At 33.1% G+C, this 18,954-nt stretch overlaps 4 protein-coding genes across 13 annotated transcripts in view; 2 read left to right on the forward strand and 2 right to left on the reverse strand.

Annotated features, from left to right (window-relative positions):
- Positions 1-62: 62 nt before the first annotated feature.
- LOC106751747 lies at positions 63-4,439 on the reverse strand. The gene is made up of 9 exons (XM_014632800.1): positions 4,210-4,439; positions 3,337-3,441; positions 3,185-3,250; positions 2,985-3,100; positions 2,486-2,761; positions 2,191-2,398; positions 1,934-2,097; positions 1,815-1,822; positions 63-1,176 (listed from the first exon to the last, which is right to left on the reverse strand). The coding sequence occupies exons 1-9, from the start codon at positions 4,249-4,251 to the stop codon at positions 89-91; spliced, it is 2,073 nt and encodes a 690-aa protein (XP_014488286.1). The 5' UTR covers positions 4,252-4,439; the 3' UTR covers positions 63-88.
- Positions 4,440-5,908: 1,469 nt separating this feature from the next.
- Positions 5,909-7,400, forward strand: LOC106751806 (putative acyl-CoA-binding protein). Of its 2 annotated transcripts, XM_014632980.1 has the most exons (3): positions 5,909-6,046; positions 6,528-6,642; positions 6,744-7,400. In XM_014632980.1, exons 1-3 carry the CDS (start codon positions 6,032-6,034, stop codon positions 6,881-6,883), a joined length of 270 nt encoding a protein of 89 aa, XP_014488466.1. In that variant the 5' UTR covers positions 5,909-6,031; the 3' UTR covers positions 6,884-7,400. The 2 variants fall into 2 exon arrangements, with proteins under 2 accessions (XP_014488466.1, XP_014488465.1); XM_014632979.1 differs by lacking the exon at positions 5,909-6,046 and having other exon boundaries at positions 6,495-6,642.
- A 1,267-nt stretch (positions 7,401-8,667) lies between these two features.
- Positions 8,668-16,910, reverse strand: LOC106751805 (dnaJ homolog subfamily B member 6-like). 7 transcript variants are annotated; one of them, XM_014632971.1, is made up of 8 exons: positions 16,471-16,909; positions 13,057-13,163; positions 12,777-12,886; positions 12,238-12,348; positions 11,291-11,467; positions 10,914-11,178; positions 10,663-10,752; positions 8,668-10,324 (listed from the first exon to the last, which is right to left on the reverse strand). In XM_014632971.1, exons 2-8 carry the CDS (start codon positions 13,119-13,121, stop codon positions 10,159-10,161), a joined length of 984 nt encoding a protein of 327 aa, XP_014488457.1. In that variant the 5' UTR covers positions 13,122-13,163; positions 16,471-16,909; the 3' UTR covers positions 8,668-10,158. The 7 variants fall into 7 exon arrangements, with proteins under 7 accessions (XP_014488457.1, XP_014488460.1, XP_014488459.1 ...); XM_014632974.1 differs by lacking the exon at positions 16,471-16,909 and adding an exon at positions 14,148-14,344; XM_014632973.1 differs by lacking the exon at positions 16,471-16,909 and adding an exon at positions 14,073-14,150.
- A 1,220-nt stretch (positions 16,911-18,130) lies between these two features.
- The window catches only part of LOC106751760 (desumoylating isopeptidase 2), a 5,351-nt gene continuing 4,527 nt past the window's right edge, over positions 18,131-18,954 (forward strand). Inside the window, exons 1-2 of one of the 3 annotated variants that reach the window (XM_014632816.1) lie at positions 18,131-18,235; positions 18,460-18,730. The gene's annotated coding sequence lies outside the window, so the exon portion shown is untranslated. The remainder of the gene's footprint in view (positions 18,236-18,459; positions 18,731-18,954) is intronic. The other 2 variants (XM_014632815.1, XM_014632817.1) reach the window with 2 other exon arrangements.

Raw genomic sequence — 18,954 nt, forward strand, 5'->3', positions numbered from 1 at the left:
ATTCGGAAATTTGCAAAATACGTTGAAATAAGAAGATACACACATTCAAAATGATTCAATAATTATTAATCCAAATGTGATATATTTATTATTGAGAATCTTCATTATTTTTATCATCATCATTTTTATCGACCACATTATCTACAATCTCGTCTTCGGAATTCTCACCACTCCCCATAAATGTTTCCTCCTGTATAAAGGCACATGGTAGTTTCATGACATATTGCGCGGCTTGAGTTTCAAAAAGAATCTGTGGCAAACATGAAAGGGACTCGTCATCATCTTTTTCCTCGTAAGTTTCAGTAGAATACATACTGGAAATGTTTTTATATTTTAATGGCTTTAAAAGATTACATTCTTCATTTAATTCTTCATTTAATTTGTCAACCTCTTTTTGAATAGGTAAATTATCACTTATAGGTAAACCATCACTTATAATCTTACAACTGGAGGAAGCTATTTTCTCGTGACTTGCATTGGGTATAATATTGTTGGATGACCATAAACAATGAGGAGGCATTGATGGTGGAATAGGTATAAATTGATCATCTTTACATATATTGTCCTCATTATTCAGTGCAGTATTTTCTGATATATTTTTATATATACGTCGTAGCGCTTTGGTTTCTCGTTCGGACATAGATTTTCTTTTGTCGAATAAAGCCTCTTTTAACTCGCTCATAAAATTTTTCATCAAAAGTTTATCTAATTTATATTGTTCTAATGAATATTCGTCCTCTTCTTCACACAATGGTTTTTTCAAGTATTCTTCTTTGATATATTCTTCAAATACTTCGTCAAGAATCTCTGGATCTGAATCGAAATTCACAGGTAAATCAGGATTCTTATCTATCGTAATATGATCAATTATAGGTTGATTGCCTTTCAGGCTATTAAATCCTGATTTTGCTATCAATAAAATAGTAAATTCTGCTAAACTTTTAGCTGTGCTAAATTCTTTAAATGCTGTGTCCAATTTTTGCATCAGTATCTTCGCTGTTTCACTACTGATACCACTCTCTTGGCTGATGCAGTCATCGATGTTTTTAAATATTAAAAACACCTGATTATAGGCCAATTGTAGTTTGTAAGATGCCAAGTCCAGTTGGACGGACGGATTATGCCATTTAGCTATATCTCGTACTCTAACAAGGAAAAATCTCATGTAATTTATCACTTATAATTAAAATAAACATAACAGCGCTGCCATCTAGTCACCGGAAAAGAAGAACAAGAAAAGTGAAATAATAGTGACTGCTTCTTCGCAGAAAAGATAACAAAATTTGACCTCTCCGATATCAAAATAATGACATTTATATACATATATATATATATTTATTTATTTATTTATTTCTGTCGTTTTTCTTAAAACTGTTCCGAAAGTGTATTTATATCGTTCATGCCTTTAGTCTTTCCTCGTTATGAACTTTCAAATCGTATTATGAGAAGAATTCTGTATAGGAGTTATCCAAAAATAAACTTGGGAAAATGAGTAAATATTATTTTTTTGTTTAAATAGCCTTAATAACTCAGAATTTGACAAAAGTCATTATTTTGATATCGGAGAGGTCAAATTTTGTTATCTTTTCTGCGAAGAAGCAGTCACTATTATTTCACTTTTCTTGTTCTTCTTTTCCGGTGACTAGATGGCAGCGCTGTTATGTTTATTTTAATTATAAGTGATAAATTACATGAGATTTTTCCTTGTTAGAGTACGAGATATAGCTAAATGGCATAATCCGTCCGTCCAACTGGACTTGGCATCTTACAAACTACAATTGGCCTATAATCAGGTGTTTTTAATATTTAAAAACATCGATGACTGCATCAGCCAAGAGAGTGGTATCAGTAGTGAAACAGCGAAGATACTGATGCAAAAATTGGACACAGCATTTAAAGAATTTAGCACAGCTAAAAGTTTAGCAGAATTTACTATTTTATTGANATTGCCAAATATCTAACTAAAATATGAATTATATGGGCCAATTCTGTTTCGGGAATCTTTTGGCAATAACTTATCCAGGTATTTTTGTCATACGCAATAGCTAATAAATATAACATTTCCGATTGTACCAGAAGATAAGTATGATATGATTTCTGTAAGGAAGAAATTAAAATATATTGTAAAAAAGGAACTTTATAAACATACATATTTAGAAATATAATAATGTATATATACTATTTATTTACCTTTAATACTTGATAGTTAATTTCACCAAATACCCAAAATGAATTACGTTCAAATTTTGTAAATAAATCTCCATTAAATATGTCCCATGGTATTAATTTCGCAATCAATAAGGTACATTCATAATAAATATATGAAATATTTTCCAAAAACCTTAATAAAATTTCTGTTAAAGGTTGCAGATATTGCAATTTTTCTCCTAGAAAATGACTAATACAAAAATAAGAGAATAACAGTATTTTTAAGTAAACTTATGCGTATATATATCATTGATCTTTTGTAAAATCATAAACTTACAAAAATTGCTGTACGTGTGTTTTAAAACCCAATTTTATTCTGAACACATTCCGCAAAATCTTAAGACCTTCCTTACACATAACAAACAGTTCATTTTGCAATGATATAAGACTTTTTAAATCTTGGGTGGCACAAAAACGTAAACGTTGTAAGTAACCAGCACAACAAATTACAGATGATGCAAATAATGCTGGTAAAATCTTACTTTTACGTAATAAAATGTATGTCGAAGAGATTAATATAACTCCATTCACAATTAAGTCTTGCAATATTATTCTACAAACAAAATGAAAAATTTGAGTGTTAACTTGACATTTGTCCAATTTTAATTATTGTTAAATGATTCAGTTTTATACGTATATAAAATGTTATTTAGTTTTTCAGATATAAATTGAATACAAATTTTTCCAGAACATTTCATAAATAAAAAAAACAAGACAAATATGTGTACTTTAGAAGTACTTTATAAAAATAGTAAAAAAGACTTTATAATAATTACCTTTTAGAATTGTTACTGTACTTAATTAGAATATTATTAATCATGGAAGAATGATCATTTAATAGAACATCTGCATTAAAAATAATGCTTAGCTGATTTCTAGAAATGTTTTTTTCCTGCAAAAGATAAATTGCGAAATATAATTATATTTAATATGCACAATGAGAATAATTATGTATAATTGTTCTTAAAAAAAATACCTGTGTTATATAAGAATAAAGAGAAAATAGCCGCATATAAACCTTTTTCAATATACTTTTAACATCCTGGAAAACAGAATGTTATATAATTTGTATCACATAAAATACATTGTCAAAAGAAAAAGAATAATGTCACAGAATATGATTATTACAATATTTAAAGAACGGTCCTCTTCAAAATATGCTCTTTTAGGTATGAACACACTTTCAAAGTCTGTATAGCCAAATTTTGACAGATGTTCGTGAAGGGCACTACCCTGTGATACAAATAAAAAGTTAAGTCATTTTAAAAATAATATATATTACAATAAAAATTTAAAAAAATTTTTTAATAATCATATGTATTGATTGTTATTTTCCCTCGTTTCTCAATTAATGGCACTTTTGTGTCCTGTGTTTCCTTTTTAATATAAACATGTATTATTTATAAGGGGAACACCAGAGAGTGTCTTTCTTTCTTCGCCAGACTTGAAATATGTGTAGTGTTACACCTCCACTAATGCGTGGTAAAGCCACTCGATATAACTCTCAAGTATTCACGAAAAAATTAAGTTTGAAGTGTACCTAAATATAACTAAAGTTTTAAAGGTGTATCTTATATGAATTAGGGGCCTTTGCTATTTAGTCATTGTTTTCATTTTAATATAAAACAAACTCATCGCGCACACTTTAGTAAGGCGAAGATTTAATACTTATATTTATTTAATGCTACGAAACATGCTCATATCGCAACAATTCATCGATTTGACAGGTTTCCTAACCTGTCAAATCATCAACTTTGACGATTAATAACTCATTTCGCGGGGTAGAGCGACACTTTTTTCTGCCAGGTTCTTTTATTTCGTGCAAAAACGCGTCGAATAAGCATAATTTTATCGATATTTGTGCTGATATAGCTAAACTAAATAATTGCCGAAATGTAACTTGCGATGTATGATATGATCATCTCTTTTTATAATAGCAATGTAATTTTTCTCAAGTTGTACTTCATAAATCTTTATAAAACAAAGTCTTCTATTACGTACTTCTATCACGATATCTTCATCTTCCTCATCCATGTTATTCATTCTCACCACTATGATCTGACAACATATAAATTAATACTCCATATAAAAAATCACATAACATCGCACCTCACGATGTACGCATTCACACATGTAGTCTATTCTTTATAGCAGCATTGTGAATTGGTGCAATAAGTTAGAGCAAAACAAAAGGTTTATTCTTTTTAGCTGCACTAGGACTGCACTGAACTGAACAAGAACTGATGAGAACAGCACAGGATGCGTTCGAGGAGACGCTATTTAGCATTACAGCGTCATTCTATCTTTATTAGTCTTTATTCATGTACAAGGAAAGAATAACATGATAACGCTAAATAGCGTCTCCTCGAATGCACCCTCAGAGTTCTGCTAGTGTAAAGCCAGCGACGCACAATGCTTGTTTTCGCGCTGGATTGCTTACTGGATTAAAATACTACCTTCTGATTGATGAATTTTTTAAAATGGGTGGAAATACACCAATCAGAGCGCGGTATAAAGACAATGATGGTAATGTATAATCAATAATGAAACTTACAAAATAAACTTAATAAAAATTTTATAACAACGTAATCCTAATAATTGTTATTTTAGATCATAACAGATTAGAAATCTTCAATCTAATATATAGGATGTTGCAAAGAATAGGTCATGTAAAAATAAATAATTACGTCGAAAATATTGTTTGAAATTATGACAATATTAACTTTATCATGCATTTTAGATTGTCAAGAGAAATAACATATAGATTAAAATGTTTGTTTCTGTTTCTCTAACTATGGGTGACACGACCTTGGGTGCGTTCAAAGAGTGCGCTATTAACGCTAATCAGCGCTAACAAATCAATCTATCCTTATCGTACATCTAATGAGGGACGAAGATGAAATTACGTGTTAGCGCTGACAGCGTACTCTCCGAATATAGCTCTTAAGGCTCGTCTCCATCACCATCAGCTAGGTTAACAGCTTCTGCCCACAGGACGCGGCACGCTTGCCGCGCGGCAAGAAGCAACGCGGCAGCCAATAAACTTTTAGTTCTCGTGAAAAAACAGCATGTTGATTGGCTATCGCATCGTTTCTTGCCGCACGGCAAGCATTGTCGCGTCCTGTGAAAAAGCCTTTAATTTGGATTGATCAATTGAATTAATGGTCTGTTCTTTTTAGTTCCACTGCTGATGAAATAACTTAGAGGGAAATAAGTATATTTTGTCTCGCCCTAACTTATTGCACCTGTTCTGCAGTGTAGCTAAAAAGAACAGACCAAAGAATACGAACCGAAATGTTGATTCGTTGAAATTTAATCTTCAATCTCTAGTCTGATACGGATTTAACGCTTAAGTCCATATTATTTAATTCATTTGATCAAAAAGTGAGTTCAGAATATGGACCATAACGTCATTTCATTTAAATTTTAGATGAGATAACATTTTTTACCTAAAATGAAGATGAATGTATTTTGTATTTCTTCCACTAGATAAAGATAAAGATGATTTATTTATTCATCAGGATTGTTATTTAGATAATTTTATCTACAACCGGCAAATATCGCCCATATTTTTATGTACTGTATCATTGTCAAATAAATTAGCGAAAATAAACGGTTTATCGATATTTTTGTTAGTTCTAAAAATCAATAATAGCCGTGTTAAACATTAATTGCCACATTCAATCGATGTACATAGCCACGTACGCCACGTATATAGAGTACTTAGTTATTTTTTTATAACAGCGCTGTCGCAAGTGTGTTACAATCTCCTGTGCGATTCCTCGTAGTTAACATCGAGAATTTCGAACGAAAATTTCCCATTATGTCTTTGGACGAAGTAAGGATAACGAATCAAAACTAATTTATTTTTATTATAATTCTATATTTTTTACGCGAATGAGACATTATGGAGCTGGTCTTTTCTTTTAGTTACATCCAATTGTTCACGTTAAATGGAAGAATAAATCAATGTAGAATGATGTTTCTGTCATTCGGTTTTTGCAAACGTTTCTACTTTTGTAGACGTGTTTACGTTGGCACGATCAATTGCGTAATGTTAAAATAGGTTAAGGTTATTCATATCGTGCGTTAATTTTATCGGCTACTCGACTCAATCATTACGTAGCAGTTAAAGTAGTCCGTTTTATATCAATCAAATGTCGACAAAGGAGAAAAATCGATAATCATAAGGAGGAATATCGAATAATCATAAATATTGTCTCGACAAATTATTATAAAAATTATGCATTTTCATATTTTTTTATTCAGCTATAATTTGTTAAATAATGAAGTTATTACAAAAATACTTATTTTTCCAGAGATTTAATACAGCAGCTGTAGCAGTAAAAGAACTAGCTGCACCACCAGCAGATGAGGATCTACTCGAATTATATGCATTATATAAACAATCCACCATTGGTGATTGTAATACAGGTAATTTTTTGCAAAATTCTCATATTATTATCATGGCTCATTACTAAAACATGTTCATACGTAACGTAATTTGACCAATTTTTTTTTACTTTATTTTCTAGGGAGGCCAGGTATGTTGGATTTTAAAGGAAAAGCAAAATGGGATGCTTGGAACGGCAAAAAGAACATGGAACCAAAAACGGCAAAGGAGCAATATATTGCTAAAGTAGAAGCATTAATTGCCTCAATTGGAAAGAAGTAATTTGTCAACTGCCTTCTTATATACACATCTGTGTGTAGGCTTCATTTAGAAAACTTCATTTTCAATAACAAGCAGATAGCAGCAGCACCACAATATACATTAATCAGTAATCAGTATATTGTATATAGATACAATACAATCCTAATTTTGTATTCTTTAATAATTTATAAAAAATCCCAAGACATTTATATAATTCGTATACTTTCTCTAATTTTATTTCATTCATCTCCAGCAAATTTTGTAGCTATTCTTTTGTCGCAGTAAAATGGACATAATATTACTTCTTGCGTACCTCTTTGTCGTTAATTTATTTCTCCATGTAAACAATTATAATTTTACCTTTGCCGTCTGCGTAGCCCCATATTAAAGATTTACATTTATTTACGATGTTTATGCATATTAATAACATATTTTTCTATAACATTCTTATCATTATATACACATATGTAAATAACTAATCGAAGGAAACATACAGCTGAATACGATGTGTCTAATAAAATTTGAACGGCATATTTAATTATAACTTAAGTCGATAAATAACGCTAGCCAGTAACAATAATACGCAGCGACAAGAAATAAATTATTTTCAACTATTATTATTAACCGATATGAGAGATAAGATATTTTTATTATTCCAAAATATGTGTAAATCAGTTGTGGTAACCTATGTTTAATGGGGGATTAAATTAGCGAACGGCTAATTAGCATCGGTTACATGGATTCTACGGCTACATAGACACAAATGTTTGTGAAACTGCCATGACGTTTTAATAATTCTAAGAAACAGTAATTCTTCTGTAATACTTCCTACAATTCCTGATCAAAATTAAAAGAGTTTTCCACATTTTTAAGACTGCTCTTTCCGACAGCCATATCAATTTTACGATGTCATGAGCGAGAAATGACATGCAAGAAGTTTCTCGCGATATATAGTCTTACTTTTTTACTTTTCCCTGAAAAAACATAATAGTTTCGTAATTCTGCAATCTGTAAAATATGCGACAAACGGACAAGGTATCTCCGATGTGTTACATAGAATTTCAAAATAATTTCGGAAATAACAAGTCATTTCTCAGTCATCACTCAGGCGGCCGTGACAGCTGCGAGATGGCTAAAAAATGACCCGTTATTTTAAAAATTATTCTGCGATTCTACGAATGTGATCCGTTTAACGCTCTCACATACTCCAAACACCCCCTCCTATGCTTTTGTTCTCGATAATTCCGTCAAATGGTCCATTATTATCATTACCAGTGTTACTAGTGATGTGTAAGTAGATCTATTTGTAACGTTTAGAGAAAGTATTGGGAGAAATTGAATTTATTCTCCGCTATCACGTGATACCGCTCATCATATGAGCGATATCAGTTCTGATATTCATATAATAGGTCTCCTATGTATTCGGATCGTGGATTGATCGATCTCCCTGCATTTTTCCACGCGAACAAGAACGCTACAGCTACATTACCTATCTGGACTGTGTTCGGCGAACATGTTATCAGCGCTAATCAGGGATCCAGACCTAGTGAAGATGTATTTAAGATCTTTGAATATAAGAACAGGCTATGAAAAAACTTTAGTGCATCCAATCAAATTTGCCATGAACACTGCCATCGGAGAGCTGAAGCCAAGATCGAAAGACAGATATATGCTAATAGTGATACTTTCTCTGTCACAAAGCGCTGTAAGAAGGAACAATATAGGGGAAATAGAAGAATAAGAATGAATATAGTGAAGGAAAGAGAGGAATAATGTATTTGTTTATATGAGAGAAAACGCATAAATACACCAGTATGTGCGCTCGTAGTTATTGTTTCATAATACTTGTAACCGTAGATATAATATATCTAGACTGGACATTTTCCTTTATCGAAGAAGCGGGGATTGAGATACACGTGGAGAAGGATGCACTCTGCTTCATGTCCCTGCATTCTCTTTCATTCACGTGGTCTATACTCGTGTTTACGCATGAACGAAAAAGAACAGAGGAATACAAAATGCGGAGTGCATTTTTTTTCTACGTGCAACTCGAGCCTCACTCCTCAAATAAAGACAAACGCTCGGTCCAGATCATAAGCGGGGTCGACAATGAGAATTCAAGACGTAAGATTTAAGAAACTGTCCAATCATAATTGATCTTTCTTCCATAATTCGAATGTAATTGGCCAATTTCTCAAAGCTTAAAGCTTAAAGTATTTATTGTAGATCAGGACATAGACATAACGATCCGTATTTCGAACTCTCTTTTATCGATAAAAATAAAACTTTAAATGTGGTTCCTTAGCCAATTAGGTGGTTCCCAAGCCACTTTTAGAGGCATTTTTATCGATAAGAGAGAGTTCAAAATACGGGCCTACGTATCTAGATCGAGTGTGTGGAATGGGAGTCGAAGTATACGCAGTCGGCATTCATAGTCGAATCTTATATTTAAGATGGTTTTAAGTTCATTCTCGATTTATCGTAGCCAATGACAAATCGTATAGCACCTGAAGGCCATAGAAAATTATACACTCTGTGTTTTGTATATCCCGACGACAACGAGATATACAAATATCTCGACGTTCTCTCTCTCGTTCGCGCACAAAAAGCAAGAGAGAACGCAAGAAACACAAAACAGAGCGCAATCCTTTTCCATGTATACTTCGACCTCCATGTTTTATATTTAATATTAAAAATGCGGAAATTCTTTTCATGTTTCTCAGGAACTGTACAACTAGGAAAAGTACTACAGGAACCACCATTTTTTTTTAAGTTATTGAAACATCGTGCCAGCTTTACAGACACCACGAATAAATGTTTTATCCGCAAGTTGTAGAATTCCGATTCGCAAGATAAGCGATCGTGCAGTCACATACGCTGCTTGAATAAACTCAAAGAGCTTATTTTTACAAAGCTAAACGGATCTCGGTCCAACGATAGCAGATAATAAGTTGCCTCGTTTCTCTTACAAACCAAAAGCTAACGAATAATGTTGTCTTTTGAAATATATATTTTATTAACAAGAGCTCGAACCAACACACACACATGTCGATATGTTAAGCCAGACTAGTAGTTATTCATCAGAGACGAAGTTACTTTTTCCCTCTTAGGAAGTTGATATTTCATTTTAACATTACTTTTTTGCCTTTTTATTTCCATGGGATAGTAGACAATGTTTGATAATAGATAGACAGAGAGATAATGACAAAATTGAAAATTTACACAAATCAAGTCTATTGTATATTAGGAGCGCATATATAACTTGTGTGAATACATAAGGAACTTGGCGAAAAGAATTATTTTCTCTTACTTTTATCATGCTTCTTACTCGTGTGCGGATGATGATGCGTCTTTATTCTGCTAGCTTTTAGATAGTCGTGCGCCGCGTTCGAACTATGGCTACCCATCGTGTTATCGTTGATGTTCTCACAGACTTGACGACTCGTCGATGCTTCGTCGAACCTAATACACACATAAAACAAACAGAATGTCGGAAAGGCTCGTGAGAGTCGGTTTGGTTGTTACTTCACATATAAATTTTAATAATTATTAATGCTCCGATCGCGCGCTCAAACTTTAGAGAGCCTCTCACTGTCATCGATAATCGATCTCGACAAGATGACATTAAGAACATATCTGACAATGATAAACAATGAAAAGTGTAGCGGAAGAAGCTGGGAATGCTAACGCAGTGTTTGAGATAGCAGATATTCGTCTATAGGTGTTTGAATAGTAACGACAGGAATTTCTTAATTGCCAAGGAGGAGAGATCGTGCGAATGAGATATGATTTAACTGTACGTTATTGACTGTGGCACGCCGTTCACCGTTTTTGACTTGAGTACATCATCTTCGTAGGACATTATTGTCTCTTTCCCATTCTCAAAAACTCTGTAAAAAAACATACCGAAGAAAAAAGAGATAGTAGTTATATATAGAAATATAATCAATATGTAATATTATTGTATTCTTAATATACACATGTATACATACGCACACGTGCGCGTATACGTATGTACGTACGATAAAGGTTAAAATGCCAAATGACTTACTTCTTGGTCGTAATTTTCTTCCCGTTAATGAAGCGAGTCGAGGTGCTGGTACGTTTCATGGAGGTGCCGCCACTCATGCCATCGAAACTGGTGAAAGTACCGAAGGAAGTGAAGTTTGTAGGGGTACCAGCGCTTTCCAATAAATCGTCGAACGGTAGACGAAAGCCAAATCCAAAGGGCCCGAAGAAAGAAGTACTAAGACTGTTATTAGTCGAATAATTGTGTCTATTTGCACCTCCTCTCCGAGGACCGCTACCGTGAAATCCTGTGAAATTCGGCACGAAACGATCGTGATGTGTTTGATATGCTTTAAGTGTTTAATGCTTAATTTTTCATTTCAATATATCCAGCCTCAAGTGAGGTATGGTGGATCTTACCGGAAAACAAATCTTCGAATGGCATACCGTCGAAAAATTCTCTAAATACTTCTTCGGGGTCTCTAAAGACGAACGTGCCAGCAAAGTGCGGATCAAAATCATCTCCGTGGCGCCGTTTACCCCCGGGCATTTGTAGACCATCCTTGCCATATTGATCGTAAACTCGTCTCTTTTTCTCTGAAAATTTCCAAACGAATATTTTACTTTTTAACTTTCGTTAATTTTCTTAACTCAAGCTCGCTATTTCACTCCTGTTCATTTTAATAGAAATCCAACAAGCGAGTTCCGCAAGACTTGTCAAAGGTTAGTCCAATATTGCCTGGTAATGTAAAATATAATGCTAGGGAAAATCTTGATAAAGAGCGACACACTATCACTAGAGACAATTTATCATGTATCATGAATCTTTTTGATCATTTACACTATAATATATATAATTGAATTTCACGCTCCGTTGAGAATGATTTCCAACATAGTTATAATTCGCTAGTTGTTAGCACACGCTGACAATATGATGCAGGCAAGGTTAACTGCAACGCGTGATTATTCGGGCATGACATTAGATGGGAAAACTCGTGAAATCTTTTTACATTGTCATTGTCCAAATAGATAACAAAATTAGAGCGATATCGATATTTTCGTTATTTGTATTCGACGAAATCGTCTTCGTTCATAAATAGGAAGATATTTATACAAATTATATATCACACAGAGCATACACGCGTAATTTTTTTTTTCGAACGTTTAAAATTTCAAATATTTTAGTCGCTCGCGTCTTTGTCGCGTTGGATATTTTTTACGGGGTTTGCATTTGAATTCTTTCAATATAAGACGCGAAAAAGTACTCTGTAGCATTCTGTAGTATTAAGGTAAATAAAAAAAGAAAAGAAAACTACAGTGCACAATGCTTTGATCACTCTGCAAATTGTATTCTTTTCAAATGGTACCAAAATATCGTTGAAAGGGAGAATCAAAGAAACTCCGGAAGGTGAATCCACGGCCGGGCCTTGATGCCGCCTTCTGATATAAGCGTTGATCGTAAGTACGTCTCTTCACATCTGGAAAGATTTTCTATATCGCCCCGATCTTTTTTTTTATATGTATCTTTTCACTCACGAATATATACTTTTCGCTCGTGCTCGTTCTCACAAATTTCTAAGAAGCTACAATTTGCGGTCTATTTACGAAAGGAAGTTATTAGTTGATGTTCCTGCTAAAAAAGCGGCGGCTTAACCGTAGCTGTTAAACTCTAAAATTCGGATGTTTCTATAGAATCTAACGATATTAAGTATCGATACGCATTGCAGGGTCACGTGCGTTTTTATCGTGCGCTTTTCATCAATGAAGAAACATTTCTTAGTGAGATAAAAATTCTCAATTACAAAAGAACTATATAGCATTTTCGTTCGCACATCCAAGAGGAATTATTCTCTTATCGTCAATAAATGACTAATAAATAAATCATCGGTAAATCAGTACTACTCACCGTCGCTCAATACTTCGTAAGCCTCGGAAATTTCCTTGAATCTTCTATTTGCTTCTTCCAAATTGTCCGGATTCTTGTCCGGGTGCCATTTCAAGGCCAATTTTCTATATCTACAAAACAGATATGTCGGAAATTTAATTAGCGTAGAATTACGATACACCCGATATTATTGGACAATATCAAAACTGAATCACCAAGCAATCACTGTATATTCATTATTTCATATGATTTGCTCCGAGCCTAAACAAAAGGATTAAACTAACGGATAATTTGAACTTACGCCTTTTTAATGTCACCACCAGTAGCAGTCCGTTGCACTTCGAGTACTTTGTAGTAGTCGACCATCGTTTGGTATGTTTGATTGTAGATCAGAGCTTAGGCAACCACCTGTCGGATATCCCTTAATGAGTATTTTTATCAACCAACCAACGTGACAATTAACGAATCGAATTCGCGCGTTGTAAAACACGGCGTTACGAAAAAACGTACGATCGAAAGACCGATGTCGATATTGTTAATCGTCGCCATGTTTCTTCGAGCGTTTGCGCATTCGCTACGATCACGATGGCGATATTATTATCGTGATACATTTTTCAATGTTTCGATGATACTTCGATATGCCTTTGTGTCGAACAGTTGTGTACATATATATATATATATGTACACAACTGTTCGANATATATATATATATATAATATTAACGATTTAAATCGACGAGACAGGCATATAAGAGTACGTATATAATGTTCTAACGTTATCGCTGTTGCACCGTACCGATATTTTAAACAATAATGAACTATCGGAGTGTTGCGCGCGTCGATAGAATCTCGATGGAAGACTGAGCTTAAACTCGAAGAGCCGGCCACCGACGAAAGTTGCTAAAGTTAGCCAAGTTGACTATCAAAAATAGTTAGAAACATGGAGGTGGAGGTCATTATGATACGTCGCGCTGCAGCTACTACTGTAACTACGGTAGTTCAACATTTTTACGTATCGATGTATCGATTATCATTACTGGATTAGCTAATTTGACGAAACTAAGTGAAGCGAAACAAGCACGTCAGCGGCTTATGAACATTAATTTCTATATGTATATCGCGATCGTGTGCGTTCCCTCGAAGTATCTGGCCGATGTAATGTTCGATATTACTTTGACTAATTGCCGATACTACTACTTTTACCTTCGATTACCGAAAATCTAATGCCAAATCGAAATAGAATTACATATGTACAGACTTTGTTAAAGAAGAAACTGGTTAAATGTGAACTAACAAGCGTATGTGTACATGCTTTTACCTAGGAATAGCGCGAAGCTACGAGTGTGACTCACGCTACTTTTGGATTTGATTTTGGTCTACCTACGCTACCTACGCGTGTGTTCTCAGGTAAAGCTTTATGCGCGCGAAACACGGCGTGGGTGCCTCTTCCGACGTGACGCGCGCGCGTCCACTCCAACTCGACTTCCAACTACGTAACGACATCGGATCATGAATTTGATGCACGCACGCACACTATTTCGAAACTCTACACTTTCATTTAACTGTTACTATCCATCTATTTTCCCGTTAATATTCTTATCGCTAATATGCACATTGAAATTCATATAAATTCCGAGAGTTTCGACAGTTCGCGAGAAAAAGAGAAGAAAATTCTAACATATAAAACGCTTCGTAAGTCCTAAAGCAAGATCTACAATGTGAATTTAAGGCGTAAGACTTAAGACATTGACCAATCATAATTTACATTTCTTTTGTAATTCGATTGTGATTGGTCAATTTCTTAAGGCTTAAAGCATCTATTGTAGATCGGGACTAAGTCCTAGTCTAAGGCTTAGAGTTTAAATTCTCATTGTAGATCCTGCTTAAGTCCCGGTCTACAATAAAATACTTTAAGTTCTAGAAAGATCTTTAAGAAATTGACCAATCACAATCGAATTATAGAAGAAAGATCAATTATGATTAGTCAATTTCTTAAATCTTACGCCTTAAATTCTCATTGTAGATCCCGCTTAACTAGGTAAGCTTTATTATAATCATCGATTGTTAAACTTACGAAGTTTACGAGAAATACGCGCGCGTTTGTTCAAAAAGATATTTGCCCATTTGAAAAACGATATAATGCGTATGTGCCGGCAGGATAAATGAGAGAGAAACGATTTCAGTGGGCGTCCACATGACATCACTTTTACATATTTGGCCAGAGAACGACATATCGAAGGAAAAGGATTTTGAATGCCTGTCGCGAGAGTGTGTCCTCACTTGTGTCCATTTTTCTGTATGTATCACCTTTGTCTCGGATATAATTTATGTCTCAATTGTTTATATATTATATGGCAAAATGAATATACACTATGATCATTTGTCTATCATTTCTCTGGTATTAAATGTAAACAATGTATAATATTGTCCACAATGTAAACAGATATCACTGCAAATATAATATTCCCTTATAATTTGTTGGATGTTATTGTTTTATTTTTACATTAAAAAGATTCTATTCTCAGACATGTATTTATATAAATAAAAAATCACTTCAATATTGATTTAAATAGCATTCAATAAATACATATATGTGTGTGAATAATGAGAAAACTATCAATCAGTTTTAATTAGCTCCTAACATCCCAATATATGAAACCTAACCTAACAGTTAAGCAGATTACACATTATCTACAAAAACATGTCTATTTCAAATTTATATATAAATTAAGTTCATAATTATATTAATTACAATTACCCATACCAAAGAGAAAGAAAACTATACATCTACTAAAGAAGAAAGAGATACTTATTTCTACATGTTTAAACATTTTGAGAAACAAATTACATATGCATATATACATACATATTAATTTAAACTTGCTCAATTATTGAGATATTCCAGATATTGTCTTAAATATTTTACTGTTGATAAAAACTGATTATTTTACCTATTTAAAACAATATTATGTATCTTACGGATAAAGAATATTTATAAGCAATTTTTAAACAAAAATTATTCATAGGATTTTAACTGATTACAAAATATAAGACATGTAACTTAATATTATTGTTACATTGACAATATATTTCATGTTACAGCAAGTTCAGTTGCATGTCGTTCAAGGTTAGAAGAAAACATATCCATGGCACAAAGCGACAAATACAATTCTTACAGTATTATTTATAGATTAGAAACAAGATTGTTTTGCTTCGTGCTATTATAATTTAATAACATCCTATAGTTTTATAAAGTATTGTCAATAACACATCAAATCCTTTTTAGTAACTTAACTATTCAAGATACTATGATTTACAAGATTGATTAATGAGGTAACAAAGATTACAATTTAGGCATTTCATCACGTACCTTTCATTAATGTTTATCGGACACTTCAATGCGATTTACAAATATATTTAGTTAACTGAAAATAATATATTTGTCTCTCCAGCATTTTAGCTCGTTAATATTTGACGTTACTTGGCCAAATAATGAAGCAATATTGGATGGCCTCGTATATATCATTAGCGTACAGAATGCACTTGCTTTCAGTATATTCAAACAAAAATATTGACAAATTTCTTCGAAAAATTTACATGGCGTAGGTCGAGATACACGAAAGAAATGCAAAAATTCCACAATCGAAAAATGGATCGAAAGCGCATAGAAATATAACGTGACGAAAGGTGTCAAGTTTATTATCTCTGGAACTTACCAAAAGTGGTTCCTATTCTTTGCACATCAATCACCAATCGCACTCGTTAATTGATTTTAGTCGAGGAGGTCGAGGATCAAGAATAAACTGTTTTGTTTTCCGATCGGGAAACAGAACACGTTGCACACAAGAGTGAAGAAACGCGAATATACCTTGAAGTTTCCACACAACAAAGCTCGATATTCAACGCGGGCGACGTTTCGATTCTCGCAGATATACTATTTGCTACTGCAAGGCTTGTCAAGTATGGAGAGATGAAAATACTGAAGTGAGTTCGATCAGGAACCACTAGATTAGGTTAGATTTCCTTTTTTATTCCTCCCATATAGAATATGACAAAGATCTCACACAAGTTTCATTTCGTTCCCTATTTGTTAAGATATTGCAGAGTGCGCTGTCTAATAATGTATGACGTGCCATGGACGAACAACATAGAGTGTGTTCCGACACTGGCAATACTGACTGGTGCTAACAATACTGAAATATTGTTCGGTTATTAGCATGCAATGTGCTGCAATAGCGTCTAGTTCCATCAATGACGTCATAAATGTTGGTTTACAATAGATATTTTAAGCCTTAAGTCTTAAAAAATTGTCCAATCACAGTTAATTATTCTCTTCAAATTCGACTATGATTGGTCAATTTCTTAAGATTTAGAGTTTGAATTTTCATAGACCCTGTTTTAAATGAGATCTACAATGAGAATTTAAGGCGTAAGATTTAAGAAATTGACCAATCACAATTGATTATTCTTCTATAATTCGATTGTAATTGATCAATTTCTTAAGGCTTAAGGCTTAAAACATCTATTATAGACTAGGACGAAAGCCTGTATTAGACTATAGATTGAAGATTGTGATTGAATTGAATTTGACCAATCAGTGTAATGTTAACTGAATTCAAATTTAGTGAACTTTGCACTGATTGATCAAATTTCAATTCAATCTCAATCTCTAATCCATAGTCTGATATAGGCTTTCAGGACCTTCCCGTCTATGTTTTGTTTACACGGCTATGCTAATCCGGTATAGTAACAATAAAATATTTTCCTATCTGAGAGAATATATTAATCGGATGCCAGAGTTCACTAATTACGGTTCTAATTAAACTGGATTAACGTTGTTGTGTAAGTTCTAGTCTACAATAAGTGCCTTAAGCCTTATGTCTTAAGAAATTGACCAATCACAATCGAAAAAAATTAATGGTTAGTTAATTTCTTAAATCTTATGTCTTAAATTCTTATTGTAGATTCCATTTAAACGTAGTCATTGACATACCGTTTAAAATTTGTTCTACAATACATCGTATGTTGGATACCAAAATGTAGTCGATGGTGGTCCAGTGAGAAGAACTCATCGATGGTCCAATGAGCAGAACTCATTTTCAAAAAATAAATTCTCTCATTGGACCATCGACTGCGTTCCAACATCCTTCTCCGACTTACAATATGTTGTAGAACAAGCCTAAGGCTAGTACTAAATGCATTGTTCAACAATCGTTGTCGGATGTGCTGATTGGCCGTTGGATAGGGAATTTCTAAGATATTTAGAGAAAATGTTAGGGACACTGGAAATTCTTTATCCGACAGCCAATCAGCACGTCCGACAAACTCATCGTACGACGCGTGTAATATCAGCCTAATATTCAGTTTTCGCTCTATCTCGTACTCAATGTTACAAAGGGAAACTGAAAGCAGATTGTGAGTGATATTTACCAATTTTTGACAAGAGGAATTGTCAGAATTTCGTTTACGTTACCCTCAACAGTAGGTTTTTAAATAAGGATATTACTTTCATAACGAAAACAATTTGTTCATTCATTTAATTTAATAAATATTAGTGTCGCAAAAAAGTGTTGTGTACCATTTCGAAGAATAACAATATGACGCTACTTTGAAATAATGTCATATCTTATTTATGTGTGATTTGTGTTATTATAGTTAAAAGAAACGCTTATTTGAATGTAAAGATACTTAATGTCGATTTTTAGAAAAATATTTCATCACCGAAGAGCTTTTCACACTTCAGGATATAAAAATAAATGAAGTATGAGGAATAATTGTACTATAGAACAGTATGCAGCATTTAGCAATGGTTTTTATTAATAAGCGTGACAGTTGTTTCCATCTTAGAATATTGGTACTAAAGAAGATATAAGTTGAACCAATAACACATAATAAGAGAATATTTAATTAAATATAAAGCATCAGGCACATGCGTCAAACATGATATAATGTTAATCGCATTATATCTTTGCAAAGGTATTATGATTTTATTGTCTATATTTCTATGCTTATCACAATTGTGAATATCTCACTTTAATGTGAAAACAGAAAACAGCAATAAAATGTTAAAGTTATAGCATACTTATTGTAATCATATTGAGTCAGTTAAAAAGTTTGGTTTAATGTTTGAGTCAAATTTGATTTTATTGAAATTTAATGGAAATAAATTATTCGTCAACTAAGTAATTATCTTTAATCTG

Source organism: Dinoponera quadriceps, unplaced genomic scaffold (genome assembly GCF_001313825.1).
Source record: "Dinoponera quadriceps isolate SergipeBrazil2010 unplaced genomic scaffold, ASM131382v1 scaffold179, whole genome shotgun sequence".
Taxonomy (NCBI): domain Eukaryota; kingdom Metazoa; phylum Arthropoda; class Insecta; order Hymenoptera; family Formicidae; genus Dinoponera; species Dinoponera quadriceps.